Raw genomic sequence first — 21,798 nt, 5'->3', positions numbered from 1 at the left:
GGTTATCTAGCACCACCTCTTTATTTTTATGGATGGGAAAATTGAGCCCTAGAGAGGTTACAAATCTTTCCCAAGCTCATTTAAATAGTAACCAGTAGAGCTGGGCTTTGAAGCCACTTTCTCTGACTCAGGTCCAACGTTCTTTCACTCTAATAGTTCTTAAAGAAAAATTATAAAAAGTTCTTCAATTGAGGTCCACGGGTAGATTTCAGGTGGGTCTGTGAACGTGGATAAAAAAAAAAATAGAACTTTGTTTTTGCCAGTCTCTAGCTGAAATATAGCATTTCCTTCAGTTATTTAAAAAACATGGGGCAGCTAGGTGGCACAGTGGATAGAGCACCAGCCCTGGATTCAGGAGGACCTGAGTTTAAATGTGACCTCAGACACATAACACTTAACTAGCTGTGTGACCCTGGGCAAGTCACTTAACCCCATTGCCTAGCTAAAAAAAAAAGAAAAAAAACATTCTGAGTAATGGGGGGAGTGGGGGTTGTCTATAATACAAGAAAGGTTAAGAAATGCTACTCTTAGGGGCAGCTAGGTGACACAGTGAATAGAGCACTGGCCCTGAAGTCAGGAGTACCTGAGTTCAAATCCAGTCTCAGACCAAACACTTGACACTTATTAGCTGTGTGACCCTGGGCAAGTCTCTTAACCCCAACTGCCTTAAAAAAAAAAAGGGAATGCTACTCTTGATTTCCTCTACTTCTTGTTCAGCAACACATGAATAGGAATGAAAGAGGCTGATGGGAGAAGTAATCTAGGCTTGTGGTTTGGCAAAGCATGATCAATGGTAAGCCCTTTTTGTAGTAGGAAGGAACTGGAAACAGAGTAAATGCCCATCCTTAGTGAATGGCTAAACAAACTACAGCATGTGAATATAATGAAATATTACTATACTGTAAGAAGCAATGAATATGGACAATCTGGAGAAGGAAAAAATGCACACAAATCACTGCAGCAATGTAAAGGGAAAGTGAATGCTATATCATTATAAGGATCAAGTTGTCCTTGAAGAAGAGTTGAAAAAGTGCGCCTCCTTCCATTTTCCTGCAGAGGTTCAGGACTATGGGTGTAGAACACAGCATATGTTGCCAGTCTTGGTTGATGCGTTAGTTTGTCTGAATAATTTTTTTCTTTCTTTTTTGTTACAATGAGTCGCTTTCTGGGGAGATGGGGGGGATATATCTGGAAATGAAAGTGATAAAAACGAAAGAACATTTTTTTAAATGTGAGGAGTGGTATCATGTCTACCGGACAATATGTATAATGATTTGTTCTCATTTCTGTTTTTCTCTATTCAAGGTTTGATCCAGACAGGTTTGATGATGAATCTGCTATGAAAAATCTTTCTTTGCTTGGATTTTCAGGCACACAAGAGTGCCCTGAGTTGAGGTAAAGTGAATTAGGAAGAGGAGAGGTGCCTGTTTCTTTGGTTTTAATTTTGGCATCCATTATAGATGAAAAAAATTATCATCTGTTTTATCTTTTCTTTATGTCATGTTTTTATATAATTATTTGCCTTTCTTTCTGACTAGGTTTGCATATATGGTGGCCACAGTGCTTCTAAGTGTGCTGGTGAGAAAACTGTGCTTACATCCTGTGGAAGGGCAAGTTATTGAGACCAAATATGAGCTGGTAACATCGTCAAAGGAAGAAACATGGGTCACTGTTTCTAAAAGAAACTAAAAATGAATGTCAAGTTGCAAAAAAGAAAGCGCTTCAGCCCGCTGGTGCTGAGAATTCATTTGTTTCACTGAAAAATGATATCCTAAATCTATCATAGGGTTTGGTGTTCAGACCTTAACTTTTTTCTACATTTTTAACATTATCTTCTTTTTCATATTAATATTCCTTTACTAAAGTGAATTTAATACAGACATTTGTTATTTGAACCACATTGACTCCAGGAAGTGTGATACAGAAGTGAAGGTTTTTTTGCAAGACCATTTCTAAACACTGCCTTGTCATAACAGACCAGCCATGAGCAGTGTATCCTTTAGGGCTGACTGGCAGTGAGGACCACTGTTTTAGACAGCAATAGCTAGTAGTTATAATTTTCATTGTTTAATATTAAATTATCCATTGTGTTCTAGTTTTTACATAAAACATTTACATTAAATGGTCCCTGTTTTGAAGAATTTTAATTCTAAGAAAGCATAAAGCATGTATTATACATACTATTATACATTTTAAATATGCAAAGGGAACTGAATATTTATAGAAATATTGTGGCAAATCATTTTATAAACAAAGAAACCTTTTGTAATATGAATTTTACCTAATTTGTTTTATAATTTAGATTTGTGTATGCTCTATAAGATTTTCTTAAAGCAGAGCGTATTTGTAACTATATTGTACCAAGATACTGCTCACTTTAAATGGATAGTTTAGCTTTATATTTTTGAATTAATGTTTTCCCATATCACCTCCTACCTTTTATTTTTCTTATATAATTGAAATTGTTATTCTTGGGGGAAAATTGTTTGGCAGATTGGAGGAGGCAAGAGTTTGGTGACATATCTTTCTAATAGTTACTTATATACTTGCATACTCTACCTCTTATTATGTGTTCTACCTCTTATCGTGACACCTAGTTGTTTTGACAGGTGTACCATTTTAGTATAAAAAGAATAGGAAAGAGAAGGGGAGATTATCTTCCTTTAAAAAAAAACAACAGTCTAGGAATTCTCTATATCTTTCATTCAAGACAAATGAAAAACCAGTTGAAGAAGTAGAGTCTTGCAACATCCCCCAAGAATTGTGTCTCAGCAATAGATGTTACTGACTGATGTACTGTGGATGCAGAGGATTCTACAGGCACCCAAGGAAATACTCACGTGATAGATGTTTGGGGTAACAGTCATCTACCACACACCAGACAAGTAGAATGAGCACATTAAGAGCATAGATTGGCTGGATATGGTTCAACCTCAGTTCCTTACTATTGAAATAAAATTATATGGAAGAAAGGAAAAGACCATGTCTTTGGGATCTGGACCCCAAAAAGGCCACATGGTCCAGGTCCCTGGTGCAGGAAGAAAAAAATTATATGGAAGAAATACGTTAAATGGATTAATAATAAATATAGGTATAGAGAGTCTTAATTCCTATGGCAGTGGGTAGAATGGCAAATTCTAGATTCCAGAACCTCTTCCTAGCCCTCAGTCTTCATCACCAGTGTGATGCACTGACATCTGCCAGTATAGGATATGAGGCAATTGAGAAAACTGTCCAAATAGAAACACTCGTATGTGGCTTCCAACAGAGCAAAAGAGACACTTGAAAACCTAAAGCCAAGGACTCTCCACCTAGTAAATTCTGCTTATTTTAACCAAAGAATGTCAACTAATCATGGTTATTGTTCCAACTAGTAAAATAGAACAGGTTAGAGATAGGATAATATAATTTTTTTTAAAGTTGTGGATGACTCACCTCTTAGTTTTGTTTTTGTTTTGACATCCAAATGGTTACTAAGTGTTAGTATAAGTTTAAACTTCAGGCCTGCAAGAGAAATGTAGTTAAGGACTCATCCTGCCCACTCTACCCCCACCATGCCCTCATCATGTACACTTGGCCCTTTCTTTTTCTTTATTGAGTTCCCAATCACCCAGTCGCAGTGAGGGCTTAGGCTATAATTACACATAGAAAACTAAGGTATTTTTGTTTTTCATGTTGCGTTTTTGCCAAGCTGTCATGACACTGAAGTGCCTTGTTTGTTTGGCATTGATGCTCCAGTCAAGTGCAGGAGAGAACATTCAAACCTCGGTCTGAAATGTTCAATCTATCTTAGGTGGTTCCAGTGAATTTCACACAATGAATTTCACATGTGGGCAGCTAGGTGGCACAGTGAATAGAGTGCCTGACCTGGAGTCAGGAAGACTCATCTGCTGTTGGGACCCTGGACAAGTCACTTAACCCTATTTGCCTTGGTTTCCTCATCTGTAAAATGAGCTAGAGAAGGAAACAGCAAACCATTACAGTATCTTTGCCAAGAAAACCCCAAATGCAGTCAAAAAAGAGTTGGACACAACTGAAAAATGAACAAAAACAAAGGCTATGTGGTATATCCCTAAGAAAACCATCTTTTTTTTTTTTAAAGGCAGTTGGGGTTAAGTGACTTGCCCAGGGTCACACAGCTAGTAAGTGTCAAGTGTTTGGTCTGAGACCGGATCTGAACTCAGGTACTCCTGACTTCAGGGCCAGTGCTCTATCCACTGCGCCACCTAGCTGCCCCCTAAGAAAAACCATCTTAAGGGGAGAAAAAAAGGGGTCTACAATCACTGTATTTTGTATGACTATTTTTTGACTTCTGGTTACAGTTGTTTTTGTTTCAGTCTACTATGCTGTTACTGAGTTTGTTTAATTAAAAATCTACCCCTTTTTTTTACCCTCCTGTTAACTGAAGTTTAATTATATCCATAGACAGTAGTGTTCATTCCAACACTTACACAAGCCTCCTCTTTTTGAATGGCTCTGAATCACTTGGGAAACAATGCTGCTGTTTTTAATGTATTTTAAAGTACTCTTTCTGAGTAGGTATTTTGAGCAGAATTAGGATGGATCCTTATTTTTTGTTTTTGTTTTTCTGGTAACTAGCATAAACCCCATTCCCCTGCTATTTCTCATTTGTCAGAAAAATATGGAATCCTAATTTAATTACCATTTGATTTCTTACTCTGACAAGTTGGTTAAAATTTTTTAAATGTAAAATCTTTTCAGAGCATTAAGTGCCTCCCTTAAATGGACATTTCATGTTTTCCATTTTCTAGATTGGCAGGCTTGTATTTTATCTGGTTTATTAATTATACACATTTTTCAGGATAGTTTTTTAAACCTTTATTATTCTTTTGTGCAAGAGCATATAGTGTACAAAACCAACTGAAGGGGATGTGCTAAAGTGCACATAGAGATTTTTTTAAAAAGTCTAGCGATAATTCTTGTACACATTCATTTAACATAATTCATTTGTTACTTTAGTTTCAAGGCTGCTGCCTTGTTTATTGAGTTATTTTGTATCTCTGTCTATTTTTAATATTTTTACTCTAGCTAGGGCTAGAGTTAAGAATAACAAAGAAGTTCTTTTCAGTAGATGAAATTTTTATTCTTAATAAGAATAGTTTAACTCAGGGCATGATCCAAATTTGAGAATTTCTTGAAAAAGGAATTGCTTTTTAGTTACAAGATTCTCCTTAACACTAACTATCCCTACCCTCACCCTGCCCCCAAAAAAATGCTGTTTAAGTTTTCTCCAGATACTATGATTCTATGTTTAAGAAAAATTCACAATGTTTTCCAAGTGCCCAGAGTGTGCTGGAAGACCACACAGAATCAGTGTAGGAAGCCAAGGTACAGCTGAGAGTCAGGATAATTGTTAGGCTGGAAGAGCTGATCAAATGAGACAGTAGTTGTAAGGTGCTTTGTAACTTTAACACACTATATATGTCAGTTATTATAACTTAACTATTTTCTTTCCACTTGACAGTAATAATGTTTTTGTGCACATGGAGCATAAATACTGTTTCCCAATAGGAGGCTGGGAAGAGGGAGGGGAAGCTGTACTAGAGCAGAAAATTGGCATTGGAAAGCCACATAGCAGTCAGCTCTGAGAGGACAGTCATGGGAGAGAGCCAAAGCAGATGGCCTAAAGGGCATCTAGTAGATTTCCCTGACTTTGAAGATGAAGAAACTGAGGTTCAGAGTGATGAAGAGACTTTCCTAGAACAAGAATGGTGCAGGTGATGCAGGTAATCAGGGGGGTGAGAAAGAGGCTAATAAGTAGGACAGGGCAGTAGTTGGTAATAGAAGAGCTTTCATCAGGCTTAATTCATAGAATAGGTCATAGGAGAGCCAGCCAAAACAATTCATTTATAGGATTAAAATGTTTACTGTAGAATAAAATAAAAACATTGCAACTTTTCACATACAGATCTGTTGAGAAGTTTTTAAACACAGAATCTCAAATTAGAGGAGGCCTCAGAGATGATCTAATCCACCCTATACCTAGACAGAAATCCCACTGCAAGATCCCTAACAAATTGTCAGTGAAGCCTTCATTTGAAGACGTGGCAGGCTCATTGCACTTTGGGCAGCTCTAATCATTAGAAAGGTTTTTCTTGTGTCAAGGCAAAATTTGTTCCCTGCCCCCTCCCCCAGCTTCTACCAAGCTTCAACAAGTCTAAATCCTGTTCCTCAAATACTTGACAGCTGTCTTGCCTACCCCACTCCCTGACCCCCACCAGTTTCCACATGACATGGTAGCCATCCTGGTTGCCTTTCTGTGTATACTTCATTATTCACGGTTCATCAGTGTCCTTCCTAAAATGTGGAACCATAGTAGTCATGATGTAGTCCCACCAGAACCGAATAATAATAATTGTTAAAAATAATTATTATTAGAATTATAATAGCAAACATTTGTATAGCACTTTTAAGATTTGCAAAGTGCTTCACAAATATAGTCTCATTTTATCCTCACAAAAATCCTGTGAAGTAGGTGATATCTTCATTTAATTGTAGCTGAGGGAGGTTATGTGACTTGCCCAGGGTCACACAGCTGGTGTGTAAGGCTAGATTCTAATTCACGTCTTTCTAGCTCCAAAGCCAACATTATGCCAGAATACACATATACCAAGTTTGTACACACATGCCAGAATACAAAGCTAGGACAACTTGCTTGTTCTGGAAATAATACCAGCATTAATGCAGCCTAAGATAGGATTAGGGTTTTTATCTTCTGACCCATATTGAGTTTATAGTGTTCTAAAACTTCCAGATGGTCATCATTGTTGTTGTTTTAATTTCCCAACTTGGTAAAATATTTTTTAAAAAGAAACAACTTTTTTTCTCCCCATCCCCACCAAACTTTTCCTTAAAACAACAGGAAAAGCAAAAATGACCTCATTTGATATCATAGGCAACATTTCACACTTCTCTTCTTCCTGTACCCCACCCCCACAGTAAGGTATGAGATAAGTTTAATTATCTGTTCTCTGTAAACAAAATAAATTGGTCTTTGTATTTAATCTGAGTTCAGTTGCCTTTTAATTTTGTCCTTTAGATTACTGTAGTCACAGGATGTGTGGTTCTCCTGGTTTCACCTTCTTAACTGCATCAGTTCATGGAAGTCTTTCATGTTCCTACACATTTGTCAGTATTTGTTGCTTCTTACAGTGCAAGGACATACATCATTGCATTCCTGTACTGCATTTATTTCCCTATTACCCAGTCAACAGGGGAGCTGCTTTTAGTTTCATTTTTTTTTTCTACAAAAAGTATGAGGATGAATATATGGAACCTTTTGTTTTGTCTTTGACCTCCTTATGTGAAAGGGTATGACTTGGTGGATCAAAAGATAAGAGTATTTCAGTGATTTCCCCCCTATAATTCCAAATGATTTTCTATCAAAAATTAATTTAGTGTGTCTGTCATCCCATAGCTCCTCCAGTATTAACTTTTTCTGTTTTTTATCATCTTTACCAATTTGCTGGTGTGAAGCAAAACATCAGAGTTGTTTTAATTTGCTTTTCTTCTCTTGGTGGTTTAGAGCAGTGGCAACAAATTCAGATAGAAATGGATCCCTGCTGATGGCATATTGCCTTAGAAAACTTCAAGTTAGCATTATGTTGTGTTGTATTTTATTTATTTTGTTAAATATTTCCCAATTTTTCATATGGTTGAGGCAGCACTTGGGAATTTTGAAGGCAGCAACTTGTGGACTGGGAGTTTGACACCTCTGGTTCAGAACATTCTTTCATATGTTGTTGGTAGATTTCATTCTTTTCTAAAAAAAACCCAACTATATTCTTTGACCATTTATCTACTAAGGAATGACTTTTGGTCTAACATGTGTCTGTTTATTCCCTGTGTAGCTTGAATATTAGACTTTTATCAGTGATGTTTGTTGCAAGGAATTTTTCATAACAATTTCTTCTAGACGCATTGACCCTGTGTGAAAGGTTTTTATATTTCTGTAACTGAAATTGACTATTTTATCTGTTATGATTATCTATATCCCTTGTTTTTTTGGCTAATAATACTTCTTTAAATTGCTGTCTGAGAGGGGGAAGCGGAATGAAATGGCAGAAGTTTAAGCAATGTAAAAATAAAATGTATCAATAAAAAATTTACTTAAAATAATTTTTCCTTTAGGTATAGTTGGGAAAAAAACTTTCTTCTTCTTCTTCATCTCTCTTTCTGTCTCTGTCTCTCTCTCTGTCTCTCTCTCTCTTTAATAATAAAGCCCTTTATGTTTAGGTTATGGAACTTTTCCCACATAAACTGCTGTCCAGCAATCTAAGAGAAGTTGATTTTGTGAACCCAATTATATTTACCTGCCATACCTGGATGTTAGGTGGCACAGTGGATAGAGTACTGGTCCTGGAGTCAGGAAGACTTGAGTTCAAATGTGACCTCAGACACTAGCTGTGTGAGTCACTTAATCCTCTTTAGCTCAATTTCCTCCTCTCTAAAATAAGCTGGAGAAGGAAATAGCAAACCACTCCAGTATATCTGCCAAGAAAACCCCAAAATGAGGTCCCAGAGACTAAAACAACTCAAAACAACATCATCTCAGCAGCAATGACAACTATCAGTCAAACATTTGGGATAAGTAAAATACTTGCCATTAAAAAGGACCTGGGACTTTTCCCTGATTTAATGGATATAGTCATAGCATAATAACCTTATGAGGAAAAGGAAATGAGCTTAGCCTGGGATGACTTGTTCTTGAAGAACTCATACTGATCCTAGAACAGTTTGCCATTTCCTTCTTCAGCTCATTTTACAGAAAAGGAAACTGAGACAAACAGGGTGAAGTGACTTACCTAGGATCACACAGTAGTAAGTGTCTGAGGCCAGATTTGAACTCAGGAAGATGAGTCTTCTTGACTTCAGGCTGGCACTCTATCTATAAGGTATCTGATATAAAAAAACAACTGACCTGGAAAATAGATCAAGGAGAGATCATTTGAGAGTCATTGGACTCCCTGAAAACTATAATTTTTAAAAGCCTAAATTGTATTTCATTGAATAAAAATTAAAGTTGCCCATACCTGTCAAAATCAGAGATCGAATCGAAGACAGGAGGAATCTATGGATCACATCCTGAGAGAAACCTCAAAAGACAAAGTCCTGGTAATGCCACACCCAAAATCCAGAGATTCCATATCAAAGAAAAAATACTGCACGCATCCAGAAAGAAACATTCAACAACCAAGAAACTAGTAAGGATCACAAAAGAGAGGAGATCTTTACATGTACCATAAAATAAACAAGAAAGAATTTAAGGAAATGAGTAGAACTTTAGAAAAATTATTTATGTCCAGGATGAGGAACCTGTGGCCTGGAGGACACATGTGGCCCTCTAGGTCCTCAAGTGGGGCCCTTTGACTGAATCCAATTTCACAGAACAAATCCCTTAATAAAAGGATCTGTTCTGTAAAACTTGAACTCAGTCAAAAGGCCTCACCCAATGACCTAGAAGGCCACATATGGCCTTGAGGCTGCAATTTCCCTACTCCTGTAGATAGACCTTTGGAGAATATTGAATGAAAATAGAAAGGAGATACCTATTCTCAGCTGTGTATAGTACCTTTGCAAAAATTGACCATGTCCTAGGACATAAAAACCTTACAAAAAATACAGAAAAATATCAAATGCAACTTTTTTGGACCATAATGCAATAAAAATTACATTCAGTAAAGGGCCTTTGAAGCATAAATTAAAAATCAATTGGAAACTAAATAATCTAATCCTAAAATGAGTGGATAAAAGAACAAATCATAGAAATAATCCAATCCAATCCAATAAACATTTGTTAAACACATACTATGTGCACTATGCTAAACACTGGGAAACAACTAATTAAAGAAAGACAGTCTCTAACCTCAAGGATCTTAAAATTGAATGCTTAGAGACGACATAATAAAGAAGGTAGGAAAGTGGGATGGAGGTAGAGGGAATGAGGCCAGGGACATAGGGGCATCTTGTTCTGTGGTGTTGAAACCAGGTAGATCAGTAGATGCAAAGTAGAAAGACTTAAGAACATTGATCAAAGCAATGACCAACCTTGTTTCCAAAAGAGCTATGTTGAGGTATGTTGCCCGTCTCTTAATAAAGAGATGGTGGACAAGGTACAGAAAGAGCTGTATTTTTGGAAACAGTCATTTGAATTTGTTTTGCATGACTATTTTTATTTGCTGCAAGGATGTTTTTCTTTTTTGGCTTTTAATTGGCAGGAGGATAGGGAAAGAAGAGTGATGCCAAAAAAAAAAAAGGCCCATTATAAGTTCAAATGGAAGTATAGATAAGCAGAAGTTTTTGTTTTTGTTTTTATCTTATTTTTTCTCAATTACAAGTAAACAAAATTTTTAACATTCATTTTTTAAAGTTTTGAGTGCCAAATTCTCTCCTTCCTTCCCTCTCCCCTCCAGAAGGCAATCAATTTGATATAGAGTATTCATGTGCTTCATGCAAAACATTCCCATATTAGCCATGTTGCAAAAGAAAACAGACCAAAAAGCAAACGAAAAAAATCAAGAATAATAAAGTTTTAAAAAGCATGTTTCGATCTGCATCCATCAGTAGTTTCTCTGGAGGTGGATAGCGTTTTTCATCATGAGTCCTTTGGAATCATCTTGCTTTGTTGTATTGCTGAGAATAGTTAAGTCATTCACAGTTGATCATTGTACAATATTGATGTTATCATGCACAATGTTCTGATTCTGTTCATTTTTCTTTGCATCAATTCATGTAAGCCTTCCCAAGTTTTTCTGAAAGCATCCTGCTCTACAGCACAGTAGTACTCCATCACAATCATATACCACAAGTTATTCAGCCATTCCCCAGTTAATGGACATTCCCTCAATTTCCAATTCTTTGGAAATTTGGAAAGCTGATATAAATATTTTTCTTTGATCTCTTTGGAATACAGATCTAATAGTGGTACTGCTGTGTCAGAGGGTAGGCATAGTTTTATAGTACTTTGGGCACAGTTCCAAATTGCTCTTCAAAATGGATCAATTCACAACTCCATCAAGAGTGCATTAGTGTCCCAATTTTTCTGCATCCCCTCCAACATTTATCATTTTCCTTTTTTGTTATATTAGCCAGTCTGATAGGTATAAGGTGGTACTTCAGAGATGCTTTAACTTGCATTTCTCTAATCAATAGTGATTTGTAGCATTTTAATATGACTAGAGATAGCTTTGATTTATTCTAAAAACTGCCTGTTCATATCCTTAGATGATTTGTCAATTGGAGAATGACTTGTATTCTTATAAATTTGACTCAGTTCTTTATATATTTAAGAAATGAGGCCTTCATCAGAGAAACTTGCTGTAAAATATTTTCCCTGTTTCAAACAGGACACTTTTGAAAGTGATATGTAGAAATATATAGAGTACATACACATATACACATACATTCAAAGCAAGTGATATGACACAAAAATGCCGAGTTTCACATAGAATTTTCTTTTTTTGTGTGTTTTGCTGTGTATATGAAGTTCTCCTTCTTTGGCATGTATGTTTAGAATTTTTTTTTAATGTAATAAACGTGCACTAGGAATTCACTTTTAGTTAATGTAATAGGGCATGTACTAAACAGTCTTGGTTTTCATTCTTCTAGCTCTAGAAGTAGCCCTGTAACTGTATAATTCAACTTCCCTGAGGCCTTCATCTTTAAGTGTTGAACTAGCTTTCAGTAATGTCCCAGTTCTAACATTCTATATCATCTTTTTTGCCTTTGATCTTCATAATAGGAAAAATATTTATTTTTATCTGCATACCTTATGGTAATATTTAATTTTTTTAAAATAAATTCCTGTGATCTCTTTTCATAAAATAATTCACAAAGCATGAAGAAGAGGTACTTTTATCATGTTTTATGAAAGGGCTCTGAAGTAGTCTGTGCAGGAAAACCATACAAGGTAGGCAGGATTCAATTTTGTTCACGTTTGTGGACCTTGAAAATTAAAAAAAAAATCTCACATTGTCTTTAACTAACACATACAGTATTTTAAACACACATAAATCACAGTAAAATTTACCATCACTGTTTCAGATGTGTTATTTTCTAAAAGTATATGTAGACCTCTCCCATTCCCAGTAGGAGCCTTCCTATGCAAGAAGTGTTTTGAACAAAACAAATCAGTGCATTGGCTGTATCGGAGAAAATACATTTCTGATTTTGTACTTCTAGTCTAATTACCCTTTTACCAAGAACTGGAAGGTGCATTTCACTATCAGTCTTTTCAAGTTATGATTGGTCTGAATTATAGGGTCCTTTAAAGTTGGTTTCCTTCACAATTACTACAGTCATCATGTAAATTGTTCTAGTAATGCTCATTTTGTGATGAGCAGGATACTCTCAGAAAAACCTGGGAAGACTTAACACGAACTGACACAAGGTGAAATGAGCAAAACCAGGAGAATATTGTACACAGTAACAGCAATATTATATGATAATCTACTGTGAAGAACTTAGCTATTCTCAGCAATACAATGATCTGAATAGAATTCTGAGGGACATATGATGAAGGGAGGGACAGAATTTGGAATTCAGCATTTGAAAAAAAAGTTAAAATTGCTTTTTCATGTAATTGGGGAAAAATAAAATATTAAATTTTAAAAAGTAATGCTCATTTTACTCTGCATCAGTTCGTAAATTTTTCTTTGAATCCATCATATTAATAATTTCTTATGGCACAAAAATTTCATTACATTCATATACCCCAATGCATTGAGTCATTTCCCAAATGATGGGCACCTATTTGGTTTCCAGTGGTTGGCTACAACACTACTGCCCATGCTGCTGCAAATATTCTTATATATGAGTCCTTTTCCCTGTCTTTGACCTCCTTCTGGTACATAGCTAATAGCAGTATCACAGACAGCTAGGTAGTGCAGTGGATAGAGCACTGGCTTGGAGTCAGGAAGACCTAAGTTCAAATTTGACTTCAGACATTTACCAGCTGTGTGACCCCTAGGCAACTCACTTAATCCCAGTTTCTTCAACTGTAAAGTAGGGATAATAAAAGCACTTATCTCCCAGGGCTGTTGTGAGAATCAAATGAGATAATATTTGTCAGTTCCTAACACATTTATAGGGACTTTATAAATACTTGTTTCCTTCCTCTTTACAAGGTTAAAGGACTGTGTGTGTGTGTGTGTCTTTTTGAGTATAATTCCAAATCGTTTTCAGAATGGTTGAGAACCACTTCACACCTCTATCAACAGTATATTACTGGGTCCTTTCCCTCATAATCCCTCCAACAGCTGTCATTATACTTTACTGTCATCATTGCCAACCTTGTGGGTATAAGGTGGAAGATCAGGATTATTTCTATTTGCATTTCTCTTATTATTAGTGAATTGGAACATTGGCAATATGGTTTCAGATAGTTTACATTCTTGCATTTTAGATTTGCTCATATCCTTTGACCAGTTAAATATTGGGGAATGACTTTTATTCTTCTATAGTTGCAGTAATTCTTTATGTATTTTGGATACTAGACTTTTATCAGAGAAATTGTCTGTGAAAAGATTTTTTTTTCCAAATTAATTCTTTCCCTTCTGATTCTAATTGTATTTATTTTGCTGGTGCAGAAGCTTTTCAATTTTATGTCACCAAAAGTGTCCCTTTTCTTTTATGATCATGGCCATAACTGGGAAAGCTATTCCTATCTCTTTCTTTTGTCCTTTGATTTTTATATGAACTTTAATATTTAGGTTATATGTCCATTTGGAGTTTATTGTGGTAAATAGCATAAGATTTGGGGCTAACCCTAATTTCTTCTAGCCTGCTTTCAGGTTTCCCCAGCAGTTTTTTGTCAAATAGGGAATCTTTTATCCCCTTACTTGGTGAGCTTGGGTTTACTGAGCGTCGTGCTACTATGTTTGGTTGCTTCTGTGACTTTTCATGGAAAGCTAGGTGATACAGTGGATAGAGTGCTGGACCTGGAGTCAGGAAGACCTGAATTTAAGTCTGGACTCTGACAATGGGCAAGTTGCTTAACCTCTGCCTGAGTTTCCTCATTTGTAAAATGTGGACAATAATAGCACCTACCTCCCGGGTGGTTGTGAAGATCAAACGAGATGATTATGAAATCCTTACTACAGTGCTCTGCACATAGTAGGCAAGCACTATGTAAATATTAGCAAATAGCTAGTATTATTATCTAATTTGTACCATTGATCAATTTTTCTGTTTTTTTTTAAATTGGTTTGATGATTATAGCTTTATAATATAGTTTGAATTCTAGTACTTTCTGACTCCTTTCATTCCTACTTTTTTTTTCATTATTTTCATTGATATTCTTGATTTTATGTTCCTCCAGATGAATGTTGTAATTATTTTGTCTAGGGGCAGCTAGGTGGCACAGTGAATAGAACTCTGGCCTCGGAGTCAGGAGGACCTGAGTTCAAATCCAGCCTCAGACACTTACTAGCTGTGTGAGCCTGGGTAAGTCACTTAACTCTGATCACCTCAGCAAAAAAGTAAAAAAAAAATTATTGTCTAAATCTATAAAATAATCCATGGTAGTTAGATTGCCATGACTTTAAATAGATAACATTCTCTTTTTTATTTTATGCTTCAGTCTATAGTATCAGCATTCTTCTTGTCACTCAAAATTATCAAGATATTTAGGGAGAGGATTATGGGAAGATGTTGGACTAGGTCAGAAAATTCCAAGCTCTCCAGATTTCTGTCACAAACAAGACAAAATAGCACCTCTGGGAAAACAAAGAGTGGTAAAAATAAACAAGAGTTGGGGCAAAACTGTGGTCCTCCTGGGACAGCTGGAGTTGGTTCCTGTGAAAAATAAACACCTCCAGGCTACTTCTGCTGAAACAGCAAGCAGCAAGCCCTAGGGCTAGCTGGGTTGGGAGGTGGCCTCAGCCCTAGCCACAGGAATTTTTACCCCCCTGGACAGTGAGGAGAGTTGGGTTCTGAGCCAGGGAAAGTTGAGGGAACCTCTGCCCAAGCTGTGCTGCTGAGCCACGGCCCAGGGTGAGAAGGAACCAGCACAAGCCTTGGGAGGGCAGAAGCAGCGGGGCAGGATGTGCTGGCTGTGGGCAGTTACAGGAGGGTGGGGTTCTTGGGTTTGGTTCCAGGCCAGAGGGGAGAACTGAAGGAGAATCTGAGGCCAGAGGCACTATCCCCCATACCCCAGGAGGAGAGGTGATTACAAAAATAGGCTGCTAAAAACTTTAAAAAAATAAATGAGCAGGCAAAGGAGAAAGAATCCAACCATAGAGAGTTACAATGGGAATAGAAAAAAACCCAGGGTTCATCCTCAGAGGAGGATACTGAAGCAAAAAAAACCTCTCCTGTCCCAAAGGGTAACGTCAAATGGTCACCTGCCCAAAAAGAATGAGAGAGATTGAGGAAAAATTAAAAGAAATCTAAGAAAAACAAGAAAATTATGAAAAGAAAGCCAACTGGAAAAAGAGATCCAGAATCATAAGGAAAAACATGACTCTTTGAAAATTAGAATTGGTCAAGGCAAACCAGTGAAGTTATAAGTGACCAAGAAATAAAACAAAATATAAAGAATGAAAAAATAGAAGAGAATATGAAACATCTCATGAGAAAAACAACTGATCTAGAGAACAGATCAAGAAGAGAAAACATAAGAATAATCAGACTACCTGAAAGCTACAATCAAAAAAAGAATCTTGATGCAATAATACAAGAAATAATTAAAGAAATTGTCCTGAAGTTTTAGAACAAGAGGAGAAAGTAGAAGTAGAAAAAAAAATCCACCGATCATCACCTGAAAGAGATCCTGCAACAAAAACTTACAGGAATATCAGTCAAATTCTGAAACCCCCAGCTCAAGGAAAAAATATTTACAAGCAACAAGAAAAAAAAATTCAAATATGGCAGAGCTACAATTAGAATCATAGAAGCCCTAGCATCAGTGACACTAAAAGACAGCAGGTCTTGGAACACTATATATTGAAGAGCAAAAGAACTGGGGTCACAGCTGAAAATATCATACCCAGCAAAGTTAAGCAAATCCTGAATGGAAAAAAAAGGATATTCAATGAATTGCCAGACTTTCAAGATTTTGTTGAAAAAACCCCTGGACTTATAGAGAAGTAAGTCAAATTTATAAGAATACAAGTCCTTCCCCAATTGATATGAACAGGCAGTTTTCAGATGAAGAAATTAAAGGTATCTATAGTCATATAAAAAATGCTCTGAATCACTATTGATTAGAGAAATGCAAATCAAAACAACTCTGAGGTACCACATCACACCTATCAGATTAGCTAACATGACAAAACAGGAAAATAATAAAATGTTGGAGAAGATGTGGGAAAATTGGAATACTAATGCATTGTTAGTGGAGTTGTGATGATCCAACCATTCTGGAGAGCAATTTGGAACTATGCCCAAAGGGCTATAAAAATGTGCATTACCCTTTGATCCAGCAACAGCACTTTTAGGGCGGTATCCCACATGTACAAAAATATTTATAGCAGCTCTTTTTGTGGTGGCAAAGAATTGGAAATTGAGAGGATGCCCATCAACTGGGGAATGGCTGAACAAATTGTGGTATATGAATGTAATGGAATACTATTGTGCTATAAGAAATGATGAGCAGGCAGACTTCAGAAAAACCTGGAAAGACTTGTATGGACTGATTCTGAGTGAAGTGAGCAGAACCAGGAGAACATTGTACACAGTAACAGCCACGTTGTACGATGACTAACTTTGATAGACTTAGCCCTTCTCAGCAATACAAGATTCTAAGACATCTCCAAAGGCCTTGTGATGAAAAATGCTATCCACATCCAAAGAAATAACTATGGAGTTTGAATGCAGATTGAAGCATACTATTTGCTATTTTTTTCCTCTTTTGTTTTGTTGCTTCTTTCTTGTGGTTCCTCCTCTTGGTTCTAATTCTTCTTTACAATATGACTAATGTGAAAATATGTTTAATAGAATATAGATGTAAAGCCTATATCAGATTGCACACCATCTTGGGGAGGGAGGCAGGGAGGAAGGGGGAGAAAATGTAAAACTCAAAAGCTTATGGAAGTGAATGTTGAAAACTAAAAAAAATTAATTAAAAAATTGGAAATTGAGGGGGATGCCCATCAATTGGGGAATAGCTGAATAAGTTGTGGTATATGAATATAATGGAATACTATTCTAATTGATGCCCATCAATTGGGCAATGGCTGAACAAGTTGTGGTATATGAATGTAATAGAATACTATTGTTCTATAAGAAATGATGAGCAGTTGGATTTCAGAGAAAAACCTGGAAAGATTTACATGAACTGGTGTGATGACCAACTTTGGTAGACTTAGTTTTTCTCACCAATATAATGAGCTAAGACAATTTCAAAAAACTCATGATGGAAAATGCTAGCCACATCCAGAGAAAGAACTATGGAGTCTGAATTCAGATTGAAGCATACTATTTTCTCTCTGTTTTTTTCTTATTGTGGTTTTTCCTTTTTGTTCTGATTCTTCCTTCAGAACATGGCTGATGTGGGAATATGTTTCATAGGATTGTACATGTATAGCCTGTATCAGGTTCCATGACATTTTGGGTAGGGGTGAGGGAAGGGAGAGAGAAAAAATTGAGGACTCAAAATATTATAAAAGTGAATATTGAAAACTATCTTTACATGTAGTTGGAAAAAATAAAATACTATTAAGCGGGGGAAAAAAACAAATATGGATGCAGCCAAGGTCTTCCAACATTCATACACAAGAGAAGGGGTAATATAATCTAAGTCATGATTTAGGACTTGGAAAGAGCTGGCAACTCCACAGTCCACTGCTCTTGCTAGAGTTAACTAATCTGATTAGCAATCTCAGAGGCTAAACTAGGTGTGGGGGAGTGTTTGTTATAAGGTTATGGAAACAATAAGTTCTCTTCATTTATGCTGACTATTCATAGTGTAACATTGTATGTTGCCTATATTGCATGACCAGCTGCACATAACTCATAGATCATGGAATCTGGAAACTAGAAGAGATGTTCAGGCTCACATACCATGGTTATCTACTCATAGTTTAAAAACTTAGAGGGAATTTCTGTTGCCTGGGCAGAATTTCTTGACCTAGGGTCCACATACTTGTTTTCTTTTTTAAAATGTTGGTAACTATACTCAATTTAATTGGTTTCCTTTGTAATCCCATTCATTTCATTTTATGCATTTAAAAACATTATTGTGAGAACGGGTCCATAGGCTTCACTAGACTACTGGAGTTCCATAACACAAAAAGGTTAAGAACTCCTGCTCTGGGGATTTCATTTGCTTTGGGAGTTCCCCAATGAGTGGCATTTCTAACCTGTTGAAAAGTTTTGTTTCTTACGCTTATGTTGCTCTTAAGACCAATTAAAAATAGTTAAGAGACTGTCAGCTCAAAGGAAATTTGCAAAAACTGGAAAAAATATTCTCGATGTAAAATTTTGAGGGAGATGCAAATGTGTTTTGAATGTTAAATTCACTTAGATTTAAAAATACATATCTTTAAGCAAGGTTACCATGACAACTGTTCTTAATGTGTGCTCAAATTTTGTCTCTCTTTTTGAGGCTTTCATTTTCTATCCCTCAAAAGTCTAAGCATGAGCATTATCTATGGTATTTATCTAACTCAACACTGACCTGTAGAAATCTCATGTTCTGAAAAAATGAAGTCGAAGAACGACAGAGGAGCTGGAAGGAACCTCAGTGACTATCTGGTCCAGCCCATATTTGAAATGAATTCCCCTTGTAACAGATCAAACGAGCGGTCTTCCACCCTCTGCTTTAAGACCTCCAACAAGGGGAAACCCACCACCTCTTGAAGTAGCCCATTACATTTTTGGACAGCTCTAAACCTTCAGAAAGTTTTTCCAGCTATCAAATCCAAATTTGTTTTTATTTAAATTCCTTCTTTTGCTCTTAGTCTGAAGCCAAACAAATCAAATCTAATCTTTCTTCTATAATGCAGACTTTTAAATACCTGGATACATAATTATCATGTTCTCTCCCTACCTCTCCTGCCACCAAGTCTTTGAAATGATCCTCATATAATATAACATGGACTCAAGGCCTTTCACCATGATTTCTTTCCTTGGGCAATATCTAGCTTCAGGGGTGGGGAACCTCTAGGTCCTCAAGTGTGGTCCTCAAGTCCTTAGGTGGTGGCCCTCTAGGTCCTCAAGTGCAGTCCTTTGGCTGAATCCAAACTTCATAGAACGAATCCATGTAATACAAGGATTTATTCTGTAAAACTTGGACTCAGTCAAAAGGCTGTACACTAGGACCTAGAGGGCCACATGTGGCCTTGAGGCTGCAGGTTCCCCATCCCTGAGCTAGGTGATCAATGTGTAACCCTAAACACACTACTTCAAATGAAGTATGATGAAAACATTGAGACTACCAGCTTCTTATTGCCGGAAGCTTTGCCACTCAGTGCAGTCCAAGATTACAGTAGCTTTTTGGGCTACCACATCACCCTGCTAAATGTGTCCACAAATACCCCAGGATCATTTTTTAAACAAACTTGCCCAATCATGTCTCTCTCATTCTGAACTTATGAATTTTTTTTAAACTCAGGTATAACACTGTACATTTATTTCTACTGCAGGTCTTCTCAAGAATGTTTTGGAACCTTTCTTCTAGTGTGTGACCTATTCCTCCAAGTTTTGTGTCATCAGCATATGATACATGTGTGCAAGCCAAAAACCATTGATAAAAAACGTGTAACTTCAGGGGGCCAAACACATATCTGCGGGGCTACTCCACTGGAGATTTCCTGCCATATTAAAATGTCACCATTAACAACTATTCTTTAGGTTTGCCCATCCAACTGGATTCTGAATCTTTCAAATTATATTGTTGTCTAATCCATATCTTTTCATCTCCTTCACAAGAATTGTACAAGATATGTTTCTTCAAAAGCTTTTAGAAAATCTATGTAAACTATATCCATAGTACTTCTTTCACCTACTAGTTGAGTAGTTCTGGCAAAAAAGGAATTGAAGTTAGTCTTGCATGACCTGTTCTTAGAAATTTTTAAAAAAATTTTTTAGCATTTTATTTTTAATTTTTGAGCATACATTTGTATCAGAGTCACTAGAGAGACAAGGACAGAAAAAGTTACACCCTAGTTATCTCCTCATGCTCACATTACTCTTCCTTCTTTGGTGAGGAAATGCTAGGGCCTTTCCCACACAACAAGGAGCTCTGTAATATGGACAAGGAAAAGCAGGGGTCTTTAGTAGGCATTTATATTGTTTTCCTAACTCAGATGTCACAGGCAAGCCAATTCATAAAATTGAATGGGGCATGGAAATTCCTTTTTTTCTGCCAATAATTAATTAGTTAATTTTTAGTTTTCAACCTTCACTTCCATAAGATTTTGAGTTTTAAATTTTCTCCCCCACCCACTGCTTTCCCCCTCATCCCTAAGATGGCATGCAATCTGATCCAGGCTCTACTTATACATTGATATTAAGCATATTTTCTCATTAGTCATGATGTAAAGAAGAATTAGAACTGATGGGAGGAACCAAGAGAATGAAGCAATAAAATGAAACAACAAAAGAAAAGGAGAGCAAATAGTATGCTGCCATATGCATTCAGACTCTATAACTTTTTCTCTGGCTGTGGATAGCAAGGCCATAGAAATTCTAATCATGGAAGGTTCTAGGCTTTGATGATTCAACAATTTTTATTAAACACCCACTATGAGTAAGGAACTATGCTGTTGCTCTGGAAGATAAAAACATAAATGAGACAATTTCTCCCCTTATAAACACCAGGAACTATAAAGAATGATGGATGGGGGGCAGCTAGGTGGCACAGTGGATAGAGCACAGTGGATAGAGTCAGGAGGACCCGAGTTCAAATCTTGTCTCAGACACTTGACACTTATTAGATGTGTGACCCTGGGCAAGTGACTTAACCCCAGCTGCCTCACCAAAAAGAAAAAAAAAAGGAATGATGGAACATAAGTGTATAAAAGAAGTTCTGAACCATGCTTCCTGTATTCTGGCCATCTTCCTCACTCCCCCCCCCCAAGAACTTCCCTCAGAAAGGCTTTAATAGGTGAACTTTCTCATTATCTTCCCAGCCACTTCCAAACCATACACATATATGTACTGTTCCCCATCCCCCTTCTAACTGTACTTTCTAGGTTTTCCCCCCATTTAGAATGTAAACTCCTTGAAGGCAGGGACTATCTCGATTGCTGATATCCTAAGAACTTAGCACAGTGCTCAGAATATAGTAAACATTTAATGTTTTATTCATTTATTTGTTCATCCATCCATCCACCCACAAAAAAGTACAAAGTGTTCTTTCAGATTCAGGGATGGAAATATCATATTTGGTAGCATATTAGGAAAGGATTAATGGATGTGTCTTAAAAGCTGGGTAGGAATTCAAATCTTAAGTATGGCATTGCTTTTTGGGACCTCAAATTTGGGGGGAGGTGAAAAGAAATGAAATTAGTTTCAAGTTAGCCAATTTTGTTCTGTTAGTTACTGTAGAAAAAGGTTTAATGGGGCAATAATAATAACTATCATTTCTATAGGATTTTAAAGTTTGCAAAGGGATGTACATATGGTATCTGATTTGATTCTCACAACTCTGTGAGCTATTATTATCTCTTACTGACAGAGAAGCAGGGTAATAAAGGTACAAGACTGGATGTATTAGCTAAAGTTTTAGAATAATATATAGATAAATGAGATGTGGTTACAGCTCTGCCTGTTAAAATTTTGTACACTTTATTGGCCTGTAAGAACCTATTTCTTTCTTATAGACCAATAATAGTA

At 36.5% G+C, this 21,798-nt stretch overlaps 1 protein-coding gene across 1 annotated transcript in view; it reads left to right on the top strand.

Moving 5' to 3' along the window:
- Positions 1 to 7,025, top strand: part of CYP20A1 (cytochrome P450 family 20 subfamily A member 1) — a 51,273-nt gene extending 44,248 nt beyond the window's left edge. Inside the window, exons 12-13 of the mRNA XM_020972841.2 lie at positions 1,306 to 1,395; positions 1,539 to 7,025. Coding sequence (XP_020828500.1) covers positions 1,306 to 1,395; positions 1,539 to 1,689 — 241 coding nt within the window. The 3' untranslated portion in view covers positions 1,690 to 7,025. The remainder of the gene's footprint in view (positions 1 to 1,305; positions 1,396 to 1,538) is intronic.
- Positions 7,026 to 21,798: the final 14,773 nt, after the last annotated feature.

Source organism: Phascolarctos cinereus, unplaced genomic scaffold (assembly GCF_003287225.1).
Source record: "Phascolarctos cinereus isolate Bilbo 61053 unplaced genomic scaffold, phaCin_HiC Scaffold_7;HRSCAF=346, whole genome shotgun sequence".
NCBI lineage: Eukaryota > Metazoa > Chordata > Mammalia > Diprotodontia > Phascolarctidae > Phascolarctos > Phascolarctos cinereus.
Note: the sequence above shows the minus strand (reverse complement) of the source record. Positions and strands in the feature narration are given on the sequence as shown.